At 44.3% G+C, this 23,115-nt stretch overlaps 1 protein-coding gene across 1 annotated transcript; it reads right to left on the minus strand.

Annotated features, from left to right (window-relative positions):
• Positions 1 to 216: 216 nt before the first annotated feature.
• Positions 217 to 2,692, minus strand: LOC106804210 (uncharacterized mitochondrial protein AtMg00810-like). Its single transcript, XM_014804873.1, has 2 exons — positions 2,259 to 2,692; positions 217 to 313 (listed from the first exon to the last, which is right to left on the minus strand). The coding sequence occupies exons 1-2, from the start codon at positions 2,690 to 2,692 to the stop codon at positions 217 to 219; spliced, it is 531 nt and encodes a 176-aa protein (XP_014660359.1).
• Between the last annotated feature and the right edge of the window lie 20,423 nt (positions 2,693 to 23,115).

The raw sequence follows: 23,115 nt of genomic DNA on the forward strand, positions 1-23,115 counted from the left end.
CGACCTCCTCAATGGCGACGCGTGTCTGATCTCCGCAAAGCCTTTGATGCCTCCAAGTCATTTGTTCCTGGCTCCCGGGCCGCCTACTTGACTTGCCTCCGTCCCGCTTGACTCGACCGATGCCGTCTCCATCACCGTCATGCTGTCTTGTCATTCCGTGCACCATGTGGACCGCCCATGACTCCACCCGGACTCCTCAGGTCCATCGGTCCAAGCCTACTCACGTTCATCCTTCAAAGCCCTTGGTCCATCAGCATGAACCTTTCGCTTGACCTTCACCGCACGCTGTCGGCCGTCACACCGCATCCTACACCTGCACATCACAAGCCAAGAACAACATCAAACCAACACAATGTTGTCAATCACTCATCATCCAAGGGTGACCACCATTGGTCCTCAATCTCCCCCTTGATAAGTGCATTGACAACACACCACAAATTCATAGTATTTGAAAAAGAAAATAAGAAACTAAAAACAGAAAATCTCAATCCCCTAAGATAAGGGCAACGGCTCTACACGACTGAGATAAAATCATGTGATCCCTCAAGAGGCAGAAAACAGGCTCAACACCAATCACATGAAAAACCAAATCTGGCTCCTCAAGAAGAGGTAAAACAGCTCAACACAACCGAATAAAGAGCAAAAGAGCACGACAAAGCTCACATAGACTCCCCCTGAACAAATGCACTCCCCCTGAGCAAATACATGAAATTTCTCCCCCATGTTGAAAGAAATGCATGAAAAATCTCCCAAATTCTCCCAAGAGTCTTTATGAATTTCAATTCTCCCCCTTGTTGACAATGCAATCATCAAGTCAAACATGAAAGCCTAAAAAAACATGCCATGAAAATGCAGAAACTACCAAGCTTCTCAGATATACCACGGAAGACTCTCAAAGGCTAGCAAGATGAATTCATGTTACAGCAAGGAGTTGAAGCAAATGTCTAGTTTTAGCATTGTTTTAAAAGATCACCACATGAGCAAATACCTAGTCTAGAAATACCCAAGCAAGAAGAACTAGGCCATCAAAAGCTCATACAAGGAATAAACATTCTTGACAAAAGATCAGTGCAGACACCCACAACACATCACAAGTCATGTGAGGCTTGTTGAAACCAAGTGCCTACTTCTTTTTGGTAGACATCTTGTAAAAACTAAATGAGCCAGAATATCAACAATTAAGCATAAAAACTTGGTGAATTTATGAATTTTTGTTTTCAACATTTTCCTTTTCCATTATTCACAAGGCAAAATACATGAAGTGCCTTTGCGGCACAAAGAAGCCATGCTTCCCTAAGGGGTGCATCATGGGCTAAACATCTGCAATGATACCTAGATCTTTGACCCAATTGAAAAGAACATGAATTCCAGCCACAAGCTAAATTTGGAACTAGCATTCAAATAGGGGTAAATCAAAACTAAGCATCTACTGATGGGTGATACACAAGTTAATAAAGTAGAATTTAGCATTGAATTTCAAAAAGTAGTTTTCATCATGTATACAAGATCATCAAGAGCATAACTGCACATTGCATCTAAGATAAACAACCAAAGCACTAGCTCACAAGTAGCATAAGGTAGTAGTCAGGGCATATAAGAGAAGCTCATCTAGTGCAGTATGATACAAATGCAATATGATATAGATGCAATGAAAGCCAAACTAGCATACTACAAAGATGCTAAAAAAAAGTGGTTGTACAGATATAATACAAGAGAAACAACAAAATCCAACTCAGAAAGAAAAGCAAACACCCAACTCCCCCCGCAAATGAGCAAATGTGGCTTGATCCAGGGGTTTGGTGAAGATATCAGCGAGCTGGTTTTGGGTAACAACATAGCCAAGGTCAATATCTCCTCTCTCAACATGATCTCTCAGAAAATGATATCTCACATTAGTGTGTTTGGTTTTGGAGTGGAGAACAGAGTTCTTGGCTACACTTATGACACTCATGCTGTCACAAAGAAGAGGAACATGAGTAAAATCCAAACCAAAGTCTCTCAAAGTGAAAATCATCGAAAGCAGCTGAGAACAACAACTAGCAGTAGCAACATACTCAGCTTCGATGGTAGACTAAGCAACACTAGGCTGTTTGCGCGAAGACCAAGAGACCAAAGATGAACCGAGAAACTGGCAAGTGCCAGAGGTGGACTTTCGATCCAAGCAACACCTAGCAAAGTCCGCATTGGAGTATCCGTGGAGAGTGAGTGTCGAGGAGGCAGAATACCACAAACCGAATTCAGGTGTGAAACGAAGATACCTCATGATTCTCTTCACTGCCTGATGGTGAGATGTCCTTGGTGAAGCTTGAAAACGGGCGCACAGACACACTGCGAAATGTATGTCCGGCCTCGTCGCTGTCAAGTAGAGGAGGAAGCCGATCATGCTCCGGTACTCCTTCTGGTCCACCGGATCGCCATCTTCATCCGCATCTAGTGCCGTCGTCATTCCCATGGGTGTGGACAGTGGCTTAGCATCAGCCATGTCAAACTTTCTCACCACATCCTTCGTGTACTTCCCTTGGTGCACGAAGGTTCCTTCCTTGCTTTGCTTGATCTGTAGTCCGAGGAAGAAGGTCAATTCACCCATCATCAACATCTCGAACTCCCTGCTCATGTCATCTACAAACTTGGCAATGAAAGCATGAGAGGAACCACCAAAGATAATATCATTTACATAAATCTGAACAATCATTAAGTCTTTGCCTTGCTTGAGGAGAAAGAGAGTTTTATTAACTGACCCCATTTCAAACCCATTCCAAAGCAAAAAGGATTTCAACCTAGCATACCACGCTCGGGGTGCTTGTTTTAGGCCATAGAGAGCTTTTTGGAGTTTGAACACACCATCAGGATATTTAGGGCTCTCAAAACTAGGGGGTTGTCTCACATACATTTTCTCGTCTATGAAACTATTTAGGAAGGCACTTTTCACATCTATTTACAAGAGCTTAAAACCTTTAGTCACAACAAAGGTTAGAACGATTCTAATCGCTTCCAAACAGGCAATTGGGGCAAAGGTTTCCTCATAATCTATCCCCTCTTTTTAACTAAAGCCTTGGGCAACCAACCTCGCTTTGTTTCTCACAACCAACCCATTTTCACCCTATTTGTTCTTAAAAACCCATTTTGTTATCGGGTGGCAATTTGGAGGTGGTTCAAATAAAACCCAAACCCTGTTTCTCTCAAAGTTTTCTAACTCCTCTTGCATAGCATTGACCCAGTTTGAATTAGATAAAGCATGTCCAATATCTCGAGGTTCAAAAGAGGCAACAAAAGCAGAATGTGGAAAGTGTGAAATCTGCCTAGAACTATGCCTAGTGGTGTGCTCATGCAAGTTACCGATCATTTGTTGATGTGGATGGTTATGCTGAATGTGTCGTGGAGCTCCTCGCTCTGAAGTAGCCTCCCCCTCAACAGCAGCTTGTTCACTCTGATCTTCTTCTTCATCATCTTGTAGTAGTACTTGGTGATGGCTTGAAGTAGTGGAAGTAGGGGTTAGAGCCATCAACTCTTGTAGTAGAAGTAGAAGGTACAGGAGGAGCAGCTGGAGCACAGTTCACTTCATGATCTTCTTCATCACCACTATCAGCATGCTTGTCCTCTTCAAAAATACTTTGTCCCATTTCATGTTCACCTGCAGCTTCAAAGACAAGGCATAGTTTCATCGAAAGTAATCTCACAAGTTTCCACAATCCGGTTAGTTTCAAGGTTAAGTACACGATAAGCACGACTATGAGATGCATAACCAAGAAAAATACCATCAGTGGACCGAGACTCAAATTTCTCCAAATTGCCTTGCTTCAGAATAAAGTACTTGCATCCAAACACTCTCAAATGACTTACCTTAGGGGAATGTCGATGCATCAATTGATAAGAGATTTTCTTCATAAAAGATAACAAGAAGATTCAATTGGAAACATAGCAAGCAGTGTTTATGGCTTTGGCCCAATATTTCCTAGGAGTCCTATGTCATCAAGCATCGTCCTAGCCATCTCACAAAGGGTCCGATTCTTCCGTTCAACAACACCATTCCGAGGAGGGACATAAGGCGATGAAAACTGGTGTTCAAGACCAAGATCATTGCAAAAGGCTTTAAAACAAACGTTCTTGAATTCTGTGCCATTGTCATTGTGGATAGCTCTCATGACATCTTTAGGTTGCTCATTTTTCAACCTCAAGATCAAATCTCAAACAAAAGGAAATGCCTCCTCCTTAGACTCCATGAAGAAAATCCATGAATACCTCAAAAAATCATCAACGACTACAAGCACATACCACTTCCCACCAACTGAGCAAACACAAGCTGGACCAACAGTGTCCATATGCAATAGCTCAGATAGATGCTCAGTCATCACCTGATTCACAGGTGGATGGGAAGCAACAACCATTTTCCCATGTCGACAGGAAGCACAAATGAGATCCTTCACAAATTTCAATTTGGGCAAATCATGAATAAGATCCAAAGCACTCAGGCGAGATAGCAAATCAAAGCTCAAATGTCCCAATCTCCTATGCCACTTCCAAAGTTCAGAAGAAGAGCCAGCAACCAAACATTGAGACAGACAAAAAGACTTCAAAAAATCCACACGAAACACCTGACCCTCGAGGACGATCATACACACAAGACCTCCTCGAGAGTCTAAAATCCTTGAGGTCCCTTGCTTAAAATGGACCTCAAAACCATCATCAAGCAGTTGCAACACAGAGAGCAAATTGAAACCAAGAGAATCAACAAGAGCAACTTGCTTGAGCATGAAATTTTCACTCACCTTGATTGCACCTTCAGACAAAACCTTACCTTTGCTATTATCCCCGAAAGTGATGTACTCCTTGGTCATCACCGGAGTGAGGCTGGAGAACCATCTGTGATCATCGGTCATGTGTTGAGAGCAACTGGAATCAATAAGCCACGTGTTCTCTAGGCCTCTGACCTACTCAAACAAAGGGAGACCAAGGATGAGCAAATGACTCAACACTAGGGTTAGAAAAACAAGTAGAATACCAATGTCGAACCATTTTCTCAAGAGTGGGGTTAGCAAAATCAACCATCTCTCATCTCACAGGAGGACTACGGCCAACACTAGGAGGGAAACGTGGTCCGTTGTAACTGCAAGACTCAAAGCCACGACCATGCTTTCCTGGGCCATATTGATCATGGCGAGGAGCATGCCTAGCAAAACCATGCGACGGATCAAAACGCACACTTTCCACATGACGAGGTGGAGAAGCTGCTCTAGGCGCATGTACACCATGAGAAGGATGGTACATGTCCCTATTGCCCCACTCACGCTCACAGCTCAAAACCTTCTTCTTGCGAAAGCAAAACTTCTCAAGGTGACCCCCTCTCTTGCAATACTCACTAGAAGGTTGTTTTGGTTGTGGATTTGCTTTGGGTTGAGGGTTAAATCTTGGTTGTGGTTTGACTTTGAGTTTTGGAGAGGGATACTTGGGAGCAATTTCTTGAAGTGTGTCAAGCTTGTTCTTGAGGTGGTTTGGCTTTTCCATCCAAATAGCTTTCTTGGATTCTTTGGGTGGTGTCTCAATGAAAACTCCATCTCTCACACACTCAGACACATTTTGCTCACAAGCTAGATTGGGTTGCTCTCTATTTAGTGTGGGTGTCCCTCGAGGGGTATAGTCAGCTGGTGGCTCACATAGGTTGTAGCTTGGTTTCTTTCTCTCACCACTGTTTTGGCCCACCTTCTCACACAACCCATCAAAGAACTTGTGCAACCCATTAAAATGACAGCCCTTGATAACAGACCCATGCCCAAAACCATCAGCCCTTTTGAACTCCTGAATCATCATGCCTAGCTGAGGTTCCCTACTTAATACCCAACTAAGAACAGTACACAAATAAGAATTTTCATCCTTACCATGTTGCAAAGCATCTCTAATTTTAGGACATTCAGTGCAAATAGAAACTTCAGATTTCTCAAGAACCTTAATCCTAGCACAAGCATCATCAAATTTAGTTTGTAAGGCAGAGCAAGATTTGCAAGCACCAAACAAAACAGGTTTAGTCTTAATCTCATCTAGAGCATCCCTAGTCAAATCAAGTTCATCTACAAGCAAAGCATGCTTAGATTGCAAAGAAGCTATACTAGCCATGTGAACAGCACATTCATCACACTCAACAACATCAGAAATGGTGAGAGCAGACTTGAGCATATCAATCTCAATCAAGGCACTCTCTAACTTAGCCTTAAGCTCAACTCGCTCTCTAGTAGCCTTCTTAAGCAATTTATCATGACTGATAAGGCAATCATTCAGTTCTTCTCCTTCTAAAGCAAGCTGTTCAGGAGTAGGTATTACCTCAATTTCTGTGTTGGAGTCGATGTCGCTGAGGGAGGCAATCAACGGGCACGCTTTGGCCTTCTTGTGATGCTCCTTCTACTCACGGTCGGTGTACTTCTTGTTCTTCCTAGTGTCGTCCTTGTTCTTATGCTTGTTGTAGTTCTACCTGCTCTTGGATTTGTTCTTGTCGGGGCAATTGGCTGCGAAGTGTCCTGGCGTCCTAGAGTCAAAGCAGGTGTTGTTGTTCCTTCACTGGTTCTTGTGGTTGTCATTGAAGCACATGAATCGCCATCTGATCAAGGCGAGCTCATCATCATCAAGAACCTCCAACTGCTCCTCGGACACTGAAACCAAATAAGATAGGGCAAATGACATCGAAGAAGAGCCACTCAAAGACTTAGGCTGTCCAGAGCCTGACATGAGAACCATACTATTTTGATCAGTAGGGCTCCTCTGTTTAGCTCGGAGCCTCTTGTCAACCTCTGTGGGTTTCAACTTAGCAAAGAGCTCATCAGTGGAAAGCGTCTCATAATTTGGTGACTCAATGATAGCATCAACCTTCATACCCCACACTTCATGATCCAAGGCATGCAGAAGCTTTAAAGCTCTATCATGATCAGTGTAGGGTAAGACGGTGATATTTGTTTTCATCTTGTTCATAGTAGCCAAGAAATGCTGAAACAAAGCATCAGCAGACTTGCCAGGCAAATGAACAAAGTTCTCATACTCACGCCTGTAGGTCTCAAAGAGCCTAGCCTTCACCCAACTGTTTCCCTCATGGAAATTCTGAAGTTGGGACCAAATCTCATGAGCAAGAGTGAGATCCTCAACTCGATCAAACTCAGCACGACAAAGGCTCGCAAATAGAATATCAAACGCCTTGTTGTTGGTGTGATACTTATCCCTATCATCTTGAGAAACACGAGCAGCAGGAATCACGTAGTTCACATCCTGAGTGATTTCCCAAATCCCTGCTCCCCTACTGTTAAGATGGGCTTTCCTGCAAGTTTTCCAATATCTATATAGTCAGTCCCATCAAAGTGAGGTGTAGCCGTCAAGGAAGAATGCTCAGAGGTTGCCATCGTGGGTTTCAAAACCGATTAGGGTATTGAGAAACCTTAACCGGCTCTGATACCAATTGAAGGACCGGAAAGGCGACCAGAGGGGGGGTGAATGGGAGCCGATTCAAATTTTCTTGAAGAACTTCGGCTAAAAACCCACAAGCCTCTCTTCTAGCAAAATCAAGTCCACTTAGCTATGCACAAGCTAATGGATCTAGGAATGATGCTAGAAACCTAATTTGAGAATAGCGGAAGCAAGAAAGAATCTAAACAAGCTCCGGAAGATAAACTTTGAAAACCAACATCTTTGTGCGGAAAAATCCGAAGGAACCTTCGGAAAATTCTGAACATGCGGAAATTTCCGAAAAAACCTTCGGAAATTTCTGGAGGTTCGGAGATTTCCGGAATTCCAAAACAGCCTGCATGAAGATGGAAGAAAAAACCAAAATTTGATCAAACGACGTCCAAAAATCATGAAATTCTAACCATAGATTCCGTACAACATAACAAACATATTCCCAAAAGATCTCCTCAAAAAGATTATCCAAATAAAGAGAATTAAAAATCTGGTGAAGAACACCGCTTTTTCAACCCTAGAACTTGAATCGCCCCAATCTATGAACTCGTGAGGAGTTAGATGAATTTTCCTTTCATAGAAAGACTTCACTCACATCCTAGTTCATTTCCAAATGATCGGTTTGAGTCAAGCCTCCCCAGAAATCACGAATCGAACAAAAACGTGAGAAGGGAAAAATGGGAGAAAACAAGAACGCAAAGAACACAAGTGAGAGTTTCATAAAACCGTCATCCCCCAACACTCGGAGGACACGAGGAGGTTAGGGCCTCCATTCCTACAACAAAAACTCAATTCAATACATGAATTCGATGCTCAAAACATCCGAGGACCTCTAGGGAGAGAGTAGAGAGAGAGGAAAAACCAAATGAAATCCTAGAGAGAGAGGTAGTGATAGAGAGGTAGAAGAGGTGCTGAAAACTTCAGCCCCCCATCTCTATCTATAGGTGCGGACAAAAGACTAAATTACCCCTATAGCTACTACTAAATAACGACCCACGCACAGGCATTTTGGTCCAAGTTTTTGTGCGCTCATCAGACGAACACACCTCCTTCACGACTTCACTTCGCCTCAACGCAGGCTATGCGATGATACCACGTGCCCTCCTTCTCAAAGCTCCGGCCGCACCGGGCTCACCCCCGGTTTTGAGGCCCAAACTGGGAAACCTGCCAGCGTGGTGGTTTTCAGGCCCAAACCATCCAAACTGTCCATCTTCGCTTGGCCACCACGCGACCTCCTCGATGTCGATGCATGTCCGATCTCTGCGAAGCCTTTGACGCTTCCAAGTCATCTGCTCCCGACTGCTGGGCTACCTACTTGACTTGCCTCCGTCCTGCTTGACTCAACCGACGCTGTCTCCATCACCGTCATGTTGTCTTGATGTTCCGTGCACCATGTGGACCACCCATGACTCCGCCTGGACTCCTCAGGTCCATCAGTCCAAGCCTACTCACGTTCATCCTTCACCGCCCTTGGTCCATCGGCATGAACCTTTCGCTTGACCTTCACCACATGCCATTGGCCATCACATGGAATCCTACACCTGCAAATCACAAGCCAAGAATAACATCAAACCAACACAACATTTTCAGTCACTCATCATCCAAGGATGACCACCATTGGTCCTCACTTGTCAAAAGTTCATTGGTCATGATCGGGGCATAAGTACGGAGCCTCTTCTTTGGCTCGCATGATGCTTGGGTCAACTTTGACAGTGAATGGAGACATGCCACCAAACTTATCATAATCATCTAACTGGTCTATTTTGTCCTCGACTCCCACGATTTTTCTTTTACCTAGAAGAACTATGTGGCACTTTGGCTCCCATGGCTCTTCTGAATTTTTCTTGGGTTTGCTAGACATATCCTTCACATAGAAAACCTGATGCACATCATTGGCAAAAATGAATGATTCATCATTGTAGGTTAGGTCCACTATCAGGATTCCGTACTGATCTTTCGTTATGCCACCTCCAGTTAGCTTCACCCATTGGCAACAAAACAGAGGGATGTTCAACGGTCCGTATTCGAGTTCCCAGATCTCCTCTATGAAACCATAATATGAGTCCTTGCTCCTGTTGTTGTCTATGGCATCTATGCAGACACTAGTATTCTGGTTGGTGCTTTTCTGGTCTTGAGCTCTTGTGTAAAATGTATAACCATTTATCTCGTAACCTTGGAATTTCACAATTGTGCTAGAAGGTCCCCTAGCTAACCAAGAGAGTTGTTCGGAGTTACCCTTAAGGTGTTGAAGCAACCAAGAGGAAAAAATATCCATGTGATGATGTATAATCTAGGCACCAGATTTTGTCAGGTATTGGGAAAATAGAATCTGCTTCTGTTCCTTGATATATGGAGCCACAAAGGATGATTATTGTAGAACAGTGAAGTGTGCTTTGTGGAAAAAATCAGTATCATTGCTCAAACTTGATTTGCTTCCAAGAGTCCCCGTTCCCTGTAGACTCCCCTCGTGGTATGATGTTGGAACCCCAATCAAATTAATTGAGTCAATAAAATCAACACAAAACTTAATGACCTCCTCTGTTTGATATCCCTTGGCGATGCTTCCTTCTAGATGGGCACGATTATGAACATAGTTTTTTAGGACTAACATGAACCCCTCGAAAGGCCACATATTGTGCAGGAATACTAGACCAAGAATAGTAATATCTTTGACTAGGTGAACCAGGAGGTGTGTCGTAATATTGAAGAAGGATGATGGAAATATCAACTTAAAGCTGACAAGACATTGTACCACATCATTCTGTAGCTTTACTAGCTTGGTTGGATCGATTGCCTTCTGCGAAATCGCATTGAGAAACGCGCATAGCTTTATGAGCACTAATTGTACATTCTCTGGTAGAATACCCCTCAGTGCAACCGGAAGCAACTAGGTCATCAGCATGTGGCAGTCATGGGTCTTGAGATTTATGAACTTTTTTCTTTCATATTTATTATTCCTTTATATTCTAGGTGTACCCATACCGAGCCTTGATACTATTCATGCATTCAAACATGCTATCCTTCTCATCCTTGCTGAGAGTATAACTGGTAGGACACAAGTAGTGCTATCCATTATCTCTCTTTTTTGGATGTAGGTCATCTCCTTGCTTCATACGTTTCAGATCCTGTCGTGCCTCCAATGTATCTTTTGAGTTCCCATAAACATCTATGAAGACTAGCACGTTCACCCAAAAATTCTTCGTCAGGTGCATCATGTCTATTGCGTTATGAACCTCTAGGATTTCTCAATAAGATAGCTCCCAAAATATAGACTTCTTCTTCCATATGGGTGCACGTCCGTTATCATTGTTCAGAACAGGTTCGCTACCAAGACCATTTCCAAAAACTATCCTTACATCCTTTATCATCTCAAAGACACACTTTCCATTACAGTGTGCAGGTTTTTTATGATGGTCTGGCGCCCCTTTGAAATGCATCCCTTTCTTTCTTAACAGGTGGTTAGCAGGGAGAAATCGATGATGACCCATATACAAGACCTTTCTACAGTGTTTGTGCAGGCCCGATATCCCTTTCTTGTCTGTTGTGAAAGGTTGTAGTATTTAGTTCTTGCATTAAACATGAGATAAATAAATTATTTGTCAAAGAAAATACAATTATTGTTAAATTATATTGACATGAAAAATTGTAGCAATGACCAAATTCTATTTTCTTACACGTACAATTTATTTACCTTAATTTTATTGCAATGACTAAATATTAAAAACATATTTACTCTATTTTTTCTCATACCTAATATTGATCAAGTTCTGCTAACTGATACGAATCAGATATAACAAGCAAGCCATCCATCAAATTCTAGCTCAAAAACATGTATAAATAAAAATCCTCTCCATTCTCCCTCATTCTAAAAAACTCATTTTTCTCCCTCTCTAAATCATAAAACAAAGCATAATAACAATAAATGGAGGGAGGATGAAGTAGCTAATCTTCACAACGCTTTGGATGAGTGAAATCCCCATGGAAATAAGGAAAAAAATTCGGCCAGCACCTCCCCTAATGTTGCTTGCTCGCCATGGAGAGGAGGCAAAGTGTCTCTGGTGGAGTGGAGTGGCTCAGGCTGGGGGAGGAAGAAGAGCTCTTGGTCTGGTTATTTTATAGGGGAGGAGATTTTGTCTTGGTAGGAAATTCCAACCGGGACAAAATACCACCCCTTTTGTCCCTATTTGTGGTTTTGTCCTGGTTGGAATTGCCAACCGGGACTAAACCTTTTGTTCTAATTGGGAGGTCTTTTATCCTAATTGGAGTTTCCAACCCGGACAAAAGGGGGGGCGGCGTCGGTGCGATATTTCTAACTGTTACAACAAGGACTAAAGGGAGGGGCTTTAGTCCCGGTTGGTATTTACAATCGGGACTAACCCCCCTCTCCCCCCCCCCCGCCTCCGGTGGCCTTCGATGGCACATTTTTGACCTGGGACTAAAGCCACTTTAGTGACGAGTCCAATGTTAACCGGGACTAAAGGGGCTCGATGGCAGGTCAGCTCTCCAGTAGTGTACTCAAGTTCAACCAAGCAACTGGGATGCTTGCGTCACCCCCGCGTGACTGACTCGGTGGGGCACTCCCGCCCCACCGTCGCCCCTCCACCGACGACCGCCCCTGCTGTGCTGCCACCCAAGTGGGTCGTCAGAAGCCCGTGCAGCCCACGATGAGGGTGGCGGCGGGGCACCTTCCCTCTTCCTCAGGTGGATCTAAGCGGGCACGGCCACCAAGCCGCCGAGGGGACTTGCTGGCATGGGCGGCGTCCCACAGCGACGGAGATTGGGTGGCCACGGATCCGACACCGTGCTGGCCAAATCCAGTGGCTAGACGACTGGTGCGCCCCTGTGGCGGTGGCGGTGGTGGCGAACCGCGGTGACGATGTCCGGGCGGCCATGGATCCAGCCTAGCGCTGGCCAGATCCGGTGGCTGTGCAACCGGAGCGACCCAAGGCAGTTGCGGCGGCCACTGGCGGCGTTTCGATGGTGCGTGAGGAGGGCGACGACCGGGGAGGGGGGGCATAACGCACTGCGCGGCGCCAGCCCAGACAGACGCGAGTGGAGAGCTGGCTGCGGCAGGTGCAGCCCCGTGCATCCCCGAGGCGGTGGAGTCATTGGCAGTGGCCAGCTGCGTGTCGTGTCTTCAACGGTGGCGGTGTGGTGTCACGGCTGAGGTCGTCTGCGCAATGCGTGTTAGCGACACCATGGAGGCACGGCAGGGACGCCTGGCATAGGTGCATACTTGTGGCACTGAGGTGGTGTTGCAGGCGTTGGCGGGCCACCTTCTCCTCGATTGAGGAGTTACAGAGGCAGTGACGGGAGAGGGAGGTGACTGGGCACTGGTGAACGATCGCATGACGACGCATGGGTGTAAGGTGGCGATGCCCCGAGGAGACGCTCGACGACGCGTGTGAGGACTAGGGTACAGCTGCGTGATGCATGAAGGCGTGGCGGCAAATGAGCGGAGGTGGAGGTACGGTAGCGTGGTGCATGGTGGAGTGGCGGCGACGCCACCCCGAATGGGCTACCATGATTGTGGTGATAAAAGAAACGGATCCGTGACATGGAGTATTGTGGCGGGCATGGTGAGGCCCCCGCATGTGGTGTTTTTCTTCGAGGCGATGAGAGCGAAGTGGAGCCCAACGGCAGATGTGGCGAGGCCCCCGCATGTTGTGTTATCATGGTGTCAACTGCGTGGCTACCTGCGGGAGGTCCGGATTCGGTGGTATCACTCTGTCAGTTGGAGTGTGGTGTTGCAGCGGCACTACAGCAGAGGGTACCACATGGCAGTGGCTTTCTCAGTGCGGTGCAGCGTGCTCTATCGGTTCCCTGTCGACGAATGGCGACGCCTGGAGGTTTTGACAAATATATGAGCGGTGGGTGCCATGCTAAAGGCTTCGGTTGTGCTGCCGTGGCGAGTGGAGTAGTGAGGCCGCGTTGACATCCTATTCTTACCAGTCGGGAGTGGCGGTTGAGTCGAGTAGTTACCCGTGTTGATGTCCTAATCCAACCGGGCGAGTCTTTTTTGTTTTTCTTTTTTTCCTGCCTATGGCCTCTCAGAGCTGTAGTCTTGTATTTTTCTGCTATATTAATGAAACACGCACTATCTTGTGGGGTCGGTTGAAAAAGAATATACAGTTAAGCATGAAAAGATGATTTCAGAAAATGCAGAATGCATCATTCAGAACAGCACAGCAAGTTCAGAAACGGTCAGTGGCAAAAAGATTAGAACTAATCAAATGTATCCTGCATTCCCACTTCAGTTGATCTGAAGTCGACTAGGAATTAACCTGGCGAGTTGCACATAATAACTAACCGATTCGCGGAATTTTCAATGCAGAAAACTCGATTCAGAGGCAAGAATAAAGGAAATCGTGAGATGAGTATTTCTCTCGCGCTTGACTGGATGCTTGGCTTGCTTGGGTGGCAGTGGGGGTTGCGTTGGTGAGTGGTCTCTCTCTTAAGTGATCCGGTAAAAGTCCTTGTAAAACTAGTTATATAACATATTCAATCCATCCATCCCGAGTTGCAGTTGACTTTAGTTGTATTAAATATCTATCTTTAAACAAATTTATACAAAAGAATTGGCATCCGTAACGCTAAATTATTTTAAAAAAAATCACCATGAAATGTGTTTTAATTATTCATTAATCGGTATTGTAGATATTATTATATTTTTTAATAGCACCAAAGATGAACAATTTAGATGCAAATTTGGAGAGCTACTTGAGATTCCGTTTTGCAATGGGTGTATAATTTAGACAAATATTAGTGGTTAATTTGATTTATTTTTTAAAATGGTAGAGGTGTCCAATTTAAATATAGATAGGGGTTACTTTAGACTAGTTTCACAAAGAAGTAGCGGATAATTTGTAAGAAAAGATAAAAGATTAAAGAACTATTAATATCAATGATTTATAGGTTCAGAACCCGCCCGCGGTCGCCATGAGCTCCGCCTGACCTGAACACGACATGGTCGAGCTGGCAGATGGTTCGCCCCGACGCATCCTCCATCACGTGGCACCTCGATGTGGGGCTTGGATCTCTAGCCTTGTGATGTTGTGGTTGCATCCGTGTCTCTGTCCAGTTCCTGCCCGACCTCAAGTCCTCAACAGGGGAGTAGTGTTGATAGTATTGATGCACGAGTTGTTGGCTCTGCCGATCAGGTGACTCCTAGTTGGACTCGGACTCTTACGCATCTCGTTATACATAGAAGAAGGTGCCGTTGGCAAACGCCAATCGAGGACGTCACGATGGATGCACACCAGCAACAGAAGAGTACACAGGCGTCGGCGAGGAAAAGATCCATTGTTACACCACCTTACAATGGCCGGAGACAGCTCGCCTTCAGGATCCGCCGGCGAGGCTTCACCTTCGAGGGCGGGCCGAGCTTGCTGATCATCGACCGCGACGGCATCTGGTCCGTCGCCCACCGGTGCTACATCCGGACGACGCGCCACCGCCGGTTCCACGGCCTGAAGGCGGAGCTCGACCCCGTCAGAGCAGGCCACGAGGCGTGGGTCCGCAGGTTCGGGCTGGACACGTGGCCGCAGTACGCCCAGGACGAGGACCTCCGGTCCCTGCGCCGGAAGCTGGCGGGCTTCTACTGGGGCGTCATGCCGGGGGCCGAGAAGAGGAGGACGGTGAGGTTCTACCGTAGCCGGCGGCGGCGGCGGCGCGCCGCGTGCTTCGCCGCCGCGGTGGTGTGCCTGGCCGTGGCTGGTTTCGTGCTGCTGAGGCTGGTGATGATGGGATTCTGCGGCGTGAGGGTGGGCCTGGTCCTGGGCTCGGGGTACCTTGTCGCGGCGTACCTGCTGGATAGGGCGTGGCATGCGTATGAAGTATGAACCCTAGTCTACGAAATAACGAAACTGTGTTCCATTGATATTATATTGCACCTTTAAGTTTGTGAAAATCTTGCCACATTTCCCATAGATAGCTATCACCGCTGACTTGTAATTCGGCCCGGCGGTGAAACCAGAGTCTCGGATCCGAAATTTTTATGTGATACGGTTTTGAGACGCTATCGTCTGGCGCGAGCCCCCTATCCTGCCTCGCCCCCACCCCTCCCGGAATCTCCTCCCCCTCTCCCTCCCTTCTCTTCCTCTCTCAACCTCCTCTACCCGGTCCCCCTACCCCTCCCCCTCTCTTTCGCTCTCAGCCTCCTCCGTCCGGTCTTCTCCTATCTCCATCACGGATCTCTCATGTCTCCTCCTCTCTCCCCGTCCCGGATCTCCACGAAGGGGATGAGGTACGGAGGCAGCCAAGGTGCAAGGCTGCTGCCCCTCAGTTGACGCTCATTATTGCCACCTTTTTAATGCTATTTAAGTGGTATTTTAGACTAAATCTTATACTAACCCGCAACTTGGTACCTGAAATAACCTCATATTCGCATATGTATTGTGTTTTGAACCATATTGCAAAATTAGAGGAAATACGACATAAAGTGAGGGTTTTTGTAAAAGTTGGATTTGGATCCAAACTTTGGATATTGAAAGACAAAATCAAGAATATTGGACAGCAGACCCGCAGGAGCAGCTGAATTTGCATGGGTCATATCTTCCTCATCCGAACTCTGGTTAGAGTGAATTTGGTGAGAACATTGCATGGCTTGAAAAGATCTGCAACTTTCGTATGGAGCACTTGGACGTTTGAGGCTTGTAGGGGGCAGGTCGATCGGCTCAAGAGGCCTATGTTGATCGGCCTGGCCCTTTTCTGAGTTGGTTCGACGTGCCCTTCGTCCCATGGCACCTCTAGCCTATAAATATCTCCATTCTTCATCGGCATACATATCCATCCACCAGAACTTGATGAAACCTAGGGCATTCACCAGAGGAATCTCTTTTGAATCTTAAGCCAAAGCCCTGGCAGCGCCTCCTTTCTCTCTCTAAATCTCTAATCCAAGACATGCATCTCCAAATCCAACACCGCAGCAGAGCACCACATGTTTGATCGATGTTGTGGCTTCGATAGAGAAGGAATAATGTAGCTGTTGGTTCCATCGCGTTGGAACCGAGCGATCAGCCTGCGCTATTGAGCTGGCAGTGGCACCGGCTGACTAGCAGCAGGGCATGCCGGCCTTCGCTCCTCCCTCATCGCCACAGGCCCACAGCTGCATATGTGTTTGCTTTGCTTTAGTACAGATACCGTTCTAGAAGAAGGTGCTGATCAGCTGATGCATATGCATTTGCTTCAGTCGACATGCTATTTCACGGCAGGTCAATAAGCAAAATCAGTCCTCTTTAGTTGGAATGCGCAAAGAATGGCGTCCCCTTTGGAATGAGAATTTTCTCAGTTAAGCAGTGACCTAATTACGCAGTTGCTACAATCTAGGCATGCACGATTATTTTTCCTCATGTAAAGATCAAAATGATACCGTTTTCAATTTGTCTCGTCCCAAGACAAGTGACTATGACTATTTTGAGGAAACAATTTAAGAATTTAAGATAATTTATATGATTGTAATTATATAGAATCTTTATTCGTGAAGAAGATGTTACAGGGAGTACTATCATCAAACCAGACTCAACCTTTCTGCTAACTCATGCAGCATATATTTTATATTAGAAGTGTTACAATTTCTCTAGCTTCAAAATTTCATGTTTCACATCCTTTAGAATCCAATCAAGTGACACTGTCCAACACTCAAAAGGGCACCCTAGCGATGCACTGGCTAACGCAACGGTCGAAAATTTGGTGCGGACGGTCCCCAAACCAGTCTCCATGAGGACCAGCCTTGGATGGCCGACGCGTGGACATCCCAGCAATCCGGGGCCTGCTTGCCCCTGCTCGCCCGGCTCCCAACCGCGACACGAGGACATGGCGCTCGTCATCGTACGCGCTAGACCCGGACGTGCTCCCGGCCTTCGTATCGGCTGTCTCGGACGCGCACCCCCACCGACAGAACATCGCGCACGGCGTCCCACCAGCGCAGCACCGTGGCCCCGCTCGTCCCACAAATCATCGCCGACGCGCTCGGCCGCGTGCGCGATCAGGGCTCATCTGTCAGTGCCACACTCGTTGACACCACGCACTCCGGCCTGGCGGCCTGTGATGGACGCCCTACTCATGCAAGTCAACATCACGCCTGAAGCCGAGCCTACACGAGCGCCTGCCAAGAGCCAGCGAACTGCATGTTAATTCGATCCGATGGATAGGTCTGCACAGAAACAACTCTGGGGACCATCACGATTGAATTTTCTTCCCAGATATCCTACTTAATGATCTTTGATGCTGACCCTGAATGTCTAGTTCGCTTTGGGCTACCTTCCTTCTACCCGCGCACTCCTTTCTCGGTACGCTCAAATTTCTAAGCCCTCGGATTTGAAACAAACGGTTGAGATCAACTTCTCTTCCTCCTTTTGTCTTCTAACTTGGACATTCTTATCCACTCATCAACGTTGCCCGCACTTTCTCCTCCTCCCACTCATTAGCTGGAGTCAAAGATGAATGTCGCGCCCTCTTCAAACACGACGGTGGGCTTAATGATAACTGAAGCCATTGAGTTCGCCAGCGGATCTTTAGCGAGATCCCCTACCTAGCACGCCAGTTGTCAGTGTTTAGACTTGGCAACCTACTGAGGGGGTACTCGAGGTAGTGTTTTGTGCATGGGGCTCGCCGAATACTAGGAACTCGAAGTTGAACTCAAACACACCACTACTAGAAAAATGAGCATTCATCCCGAGGCTTAGTACCGGTTGCATTTTGGCTCAGTACTAATGTAAGCATTAGTAGTGGGCCTAACAGCTAGTCCCCAAGGGACCGCCCGTGAGGCCCTTTAGTACCGGTGCACATTTGTACTGGTTGGTGCCCCCAACCGGTACAAATGCGCCACCCACCAATTAGTACCGGTTCGACGCACAAACCGCTACTAATGTGCCACCCCCCTTTAGTACCGGGTGGGAGCACCAACCGGTATTAAAGTTCCTCCTATAAATCCCCTCCTTCTTCCTTCTGCCCGAGCTATTTCCTCTAGCTCAAGCTTCACCCTATCCATGGCGAAATAGGGGGAGGTGCTGCCGGATTTGTGACCATTTGTAGGGGGATTCCACTCATTCAAGTGTTCTAAAGGTTAGAAACTTCATCCTCCCTTGATACATGGTTAGTATAGTAAGTTTTATACTTTAGAGCTAGTAGTTTATGATTTTTAGAATAAGATATAATGGAGAAATTTTTCATTTATATGAATGTGTTATTTATAGCTCATATTTATTTTTTTAAATATATGCACCATTTTGTATAGGAAATTGTAGGAAATCATGTTAACTTAGAAAAAATTCTTGAAGTAGCTAGAATTTATATAAAATCATGTTAATTCTTAGAAATGTATAAAATAAGTGAAAATTACATCATGTTAATTTAGCATTTATGTTATAAAATTGTAGAAAATAATGTTTATTTCTCGTTAATTCAAGAATTTTTCTATATTCTCTAGCTAATTCACCATTTTTACTACAATTTCTATTTAATTCATATACTGCAGAAATAGAAAAAGAATTAACCACAGCTCAAGCTTCACCTTATCCATGACGCCATAGGGGAGGTGCTGCCAGATTTGTAACCATTTCTTGGGGATTTCACTAATTCAAGTGTTCTAATGGTTAGAAACTTTATCCTCCCTTGATACATGGTTAGTATACTAAGTTTTATGCTTTAGAGCTAGAGTAATTTGTGATTTTTAGAATAAGGTACAATGGTGAAAATTTTCATTTACATGAATGTGTTATTTAGAGCTCATATTTATTTTTTTAAATATATGCACCATTTTCTATAGGAAAATGTAGGAAATCATGTTAACTTAGAAACAAATTCTTGAAGTAGCTAGAATTTATATAAAATCATGTTAATTCTTAGAAATGTATAAAAATAAGTGAAAATTACATCATGTTAATTTAACATTACGTTATCAACTTGTAGAAAATAATGTTCATTTCTCGCTAATTCAAGAATTTTCTATATTCTCTAGCTATTTCAACATTTTTACTAAAATTTCTAGTTAATTCATCTACTGCAGAAATAGGAAAAGAATTAACCATAGCTCAAGCTTCACCCTATCTGTGGTGCCATAGGGGAGGTGCTGCCAGATTTGTGACCATTTCTTGGTTATTTCACACATTCAAGTGTTCTAATGGTTAGACACTTCATCCTCCCTTGATACATGGTTAGTATACTAAGTTTTATGTTTTAGAGCTAGAGTAATTTGTGATTTTTAGAATAAGGTACAATGGCAAAAATTTTCATTTATATGACTATTATTTAGAGCTCATATTTGTTTTTTTAAACATATGCACCATGTTGTATAGGAAGTTGTAGGAAATCATGTTAACTTAGAAAAAAAATTCTTGAAATAGCTAGAATTTATATAAATTCATGTCAATTCTTAGAAATGTATAAAAATAAGTGAAAATTACATCATGTTAATTTAGCAATTATGTTATCAAAATGTAGAAAATAATGTTCATTTCTCGCTAATTCAAGAATTTTTCTATATTCTCTAGCTATTTCAACATTTTTACTAAAATTTCTAGCTAATTCATATACTGTAGAAATAGGAAAAGAATTAACATGATTTCAGTTTAATGATATTTTTTTCATATTTTTTATGTTTCATTTATAATTGTATGGATGATCAGAATATCTTTGGTTCGGTAATATTTTGTAGATGGATGGACAATGGATGTACAACGCAGACAAACGTTCCATGGAGTATATTAATGGCTTGCGTGATTTTCTCGATCAGGCAAAATCCAACAAACTATGGTTCGGTTTCATTTGTTATCCATGCAGAAATTGCATAAATAAGAAGGATTACTCATCCAAAAAGACTATTCACGCCCACATATACAGTTCTTGATTCATCCCTAACTATTTTGTTTGTATCAAGCACAGGAAAAGAGGAGTTATGATGGATGATGATGATGAAGAAGAAGATGAAAACATTCCTGAATGGATTCAAGGAAGTGCCTTTGTAGATGCTCCAATGGGCGAGGCAGAAGATCCTATCGATGATCTAGGTCAGGTGTTGCGAGATTCAAAGGAAGACTGCGAGAATGTGAACGAGTCAAAATAGTTCGAGCATATGTTAGATGATCATAAGAAATTGTTGTACCCAGATTGCATACAAGAGCACAAAAAGTTGGGTACCACACTGGAAATGCTGCAATAGATGGAAAAAATGGAGTTTCTGACAAGGGTTTTGATGAGTTAATGAAAATCATAAAGAACATGCTTCCCGAGGGGAACAAATTGCCATCCTCAAAGTACGAAGCAAAAAAGATTGTTTGCCCTTTGGGTTTGGAGGTACAAAAGATACATGCATGTCCTAATGACTGTATCCTCTATCGCGGTGAGGAATACAAGAAATTGGAGGCTTGTCCTGTGTGCAAAGCGCTGCGTTATAAGATCAGGCGAGATGACCCTAGTGATGTTCAGGGGCATGCCACCATGAAGAAAGTTCCTGCAAAGGTAATGTGGTATATCCCTATAGTACCACGGTTGAAGCGTTTGTTCAGAAACAAGGCACATGCAAAGTTGATGCGGTTGCACAAAGAAGAACGTAAGCAAGATGAAATGATCAGACACCCCGTTGATGGCTCCTAGTGGAAAACAGTTGATAGAGAATTTCCCGAGTTTGAAAAGGATGCAAGAAACATACGGTTTGGTTTAAGTACAGATGGATTCAATCCATTCGGTGAGTTCAGTAGTGGTCATAGCACTTGGCCTGTGACCTTATGTATGTTCAACCTTCCGCCTTGGATGTGCATGAAGCGGAAGTTCATTATGATATCGATAATTATCCAAGGCCCAAAATAAACTAGCAGCAATATTGATGTTTACCTAAGACCGTTGGTTGATGAACTTATACTATTATGGAAGAAAGAAGGTGTACGTGTGTGGCATGAGGACAAAAATGAGACTTTTAATCTACGAGCATTGTTGTTCATAACCATCAACGATTGGCCAGCGCTTGGTAACCTATCCGGACAATCAAACAAGGGATTTCGAGCCTGCACACACTGGTTAGATGATACTTGCAGCATGTATTTGAAACACTATAGGAAGGTCGTGTATACGGGCCATCATTGATTTCTTCCTGCTAAGCACCTGTTAAGAAAGAAATGGAAGCATTTTGAAGGAGAGGAAAAAATGTACTAAGCCCGTTCACCGTAATGGTAAACGTGTATTTTCTATGATAAAGGATGTGAGGATAGTCTTTGGCAAGGGCTCTGGAAACCAACCTGTTCCGAACGACGAGGATGGAAATGCACCCATGTGGAACAAGAAGTCTATATTTTGGGAGCTAGCTTATTGAGAAGTCCTTTAGGTCCGTAATGCAATTGATGTGATGCACCTGATGAAAAATCTTTGTGTGAATGTGCTTGGCTTCCTGGGTGCATATGGAAAGGCAAAGGATACAATTGAAGCACGTCGGGACCTGAAACGTATAAAACAACGAGATGGCCTACATCCGGAAAAGACAGATGATGGGTATTACTTGCATCCTGCCAGTTACACTCTCAGCAAGGAAGAGAAGGAAAACATGTTTGAGTGCTTGAATAGTACCAAGGTCCCATCGAACTACTCCTTAAATATATAGGCATTAATAAATTTTAAACAAAAGAAATTCATAAATCTAAAGGCTCATGACTGCCATGCCCTGATGACACAATTGCTACCTATTGCATTGAGGGGTATTCTACCAGAGAATGTGAGAATGACAATTGTGAAGCTATGTGCATTTCTCAACATGATTTCTCATAAGGCAATCCATCCAAAAAATCTACTAAAGCTGCAGAATGATGTGGTGCAATGCCTTATCAGCTTTGAGATTGTCTTTCAACCTTCCTTCTTTAATATCATGACCCACCTTCTAGTACACCTTGTTGAAGAGATTTTTGTTCTCAGTCCTCTATTTCTTAATAATATGTGCCCTTTCGAGAGGTTTATGGAAATTCTGAAGAAGCATGTTCGTAACCGTGCTCGTCCGAAAGGAAGCATCACAAAAGGATAAGGAATAGAGGAGGTCATTGAGTTTTGTATTGACTTTATTGATGACCTGAGTTCGATTGGAGTCCCTATATCACGCCATGAGGAGAGACTGAAGGGAAAGGGCACACTAGGGAGGAAAGTTTGGATGGACATTGATAAGGATACATTTCATAAAGCACACTTCACGGTCCTGCAACAATTATCCCTGGTCACTCCATATATGGAGAGCACAGGGCTATTGTACGGTCCTCAAACAAATGGAAGACTGAGGCGTGGATTACACGTCATCACATTCACACTTTCACCTCTTGGTTGTGACGACAACTGATGGGTGATGATAAAATTGAAGAACAACTAGCATGGTTGGCTAGGGGTCCATCTATCTCAGTATCGATATTCCAAGGATACAGGATAAATAGGTACACATTTTACACCAGAGGCCAAGATCAAAAGAGCACAAACCAAAATAGTGGTGTCTATATATATGCAATATACAACAATGGAAAAAAGATAGATACTATGGTGTCATTGAGGAGATATGGGAACTCGACTATGGATCTTTGAAAATCCCTCTGTTTCGGTGCCAATGGGTGAAACTTACTGGAGGAGGCATAACGACAGACAACTATGGGATGACACTAGTAGACCTCAACAAGATTGGATATAGAGATAAACCATACGTCCTAGCCATTGACGTGACTC

Source organism: Setaria italica, chromosome III (assembly GCF_000263155.2).
Source record: "Setaria italica strain Yugu1 chromosome III, Setaria_italica_v2.0, whole genome shotgun sequence".
Lineage (NCBI taxonomy): Eukaryota > Viridiplantae > Streptophyta > Magnoliopsida > Poales > Poaceae > Setaria > Setaria italica.

Excerpts from the sequence above, each read along its gene's own strand:
- LOC106804210 (XM_014804873.1), bottom strand. The coding sequence starts at position 2,692 with ATGATTGTTCAGATTTATGTAAATGATATTATCTTTGGTGGTTCCTCT. Across the intron at positions 314-2,258 it reads GCAGTGAAGAGAATCATGAG|GTGTAGGATGCGGTGTGACG; the intron begins GTATCTTCGTTT and ends TGTGATGTGCAG.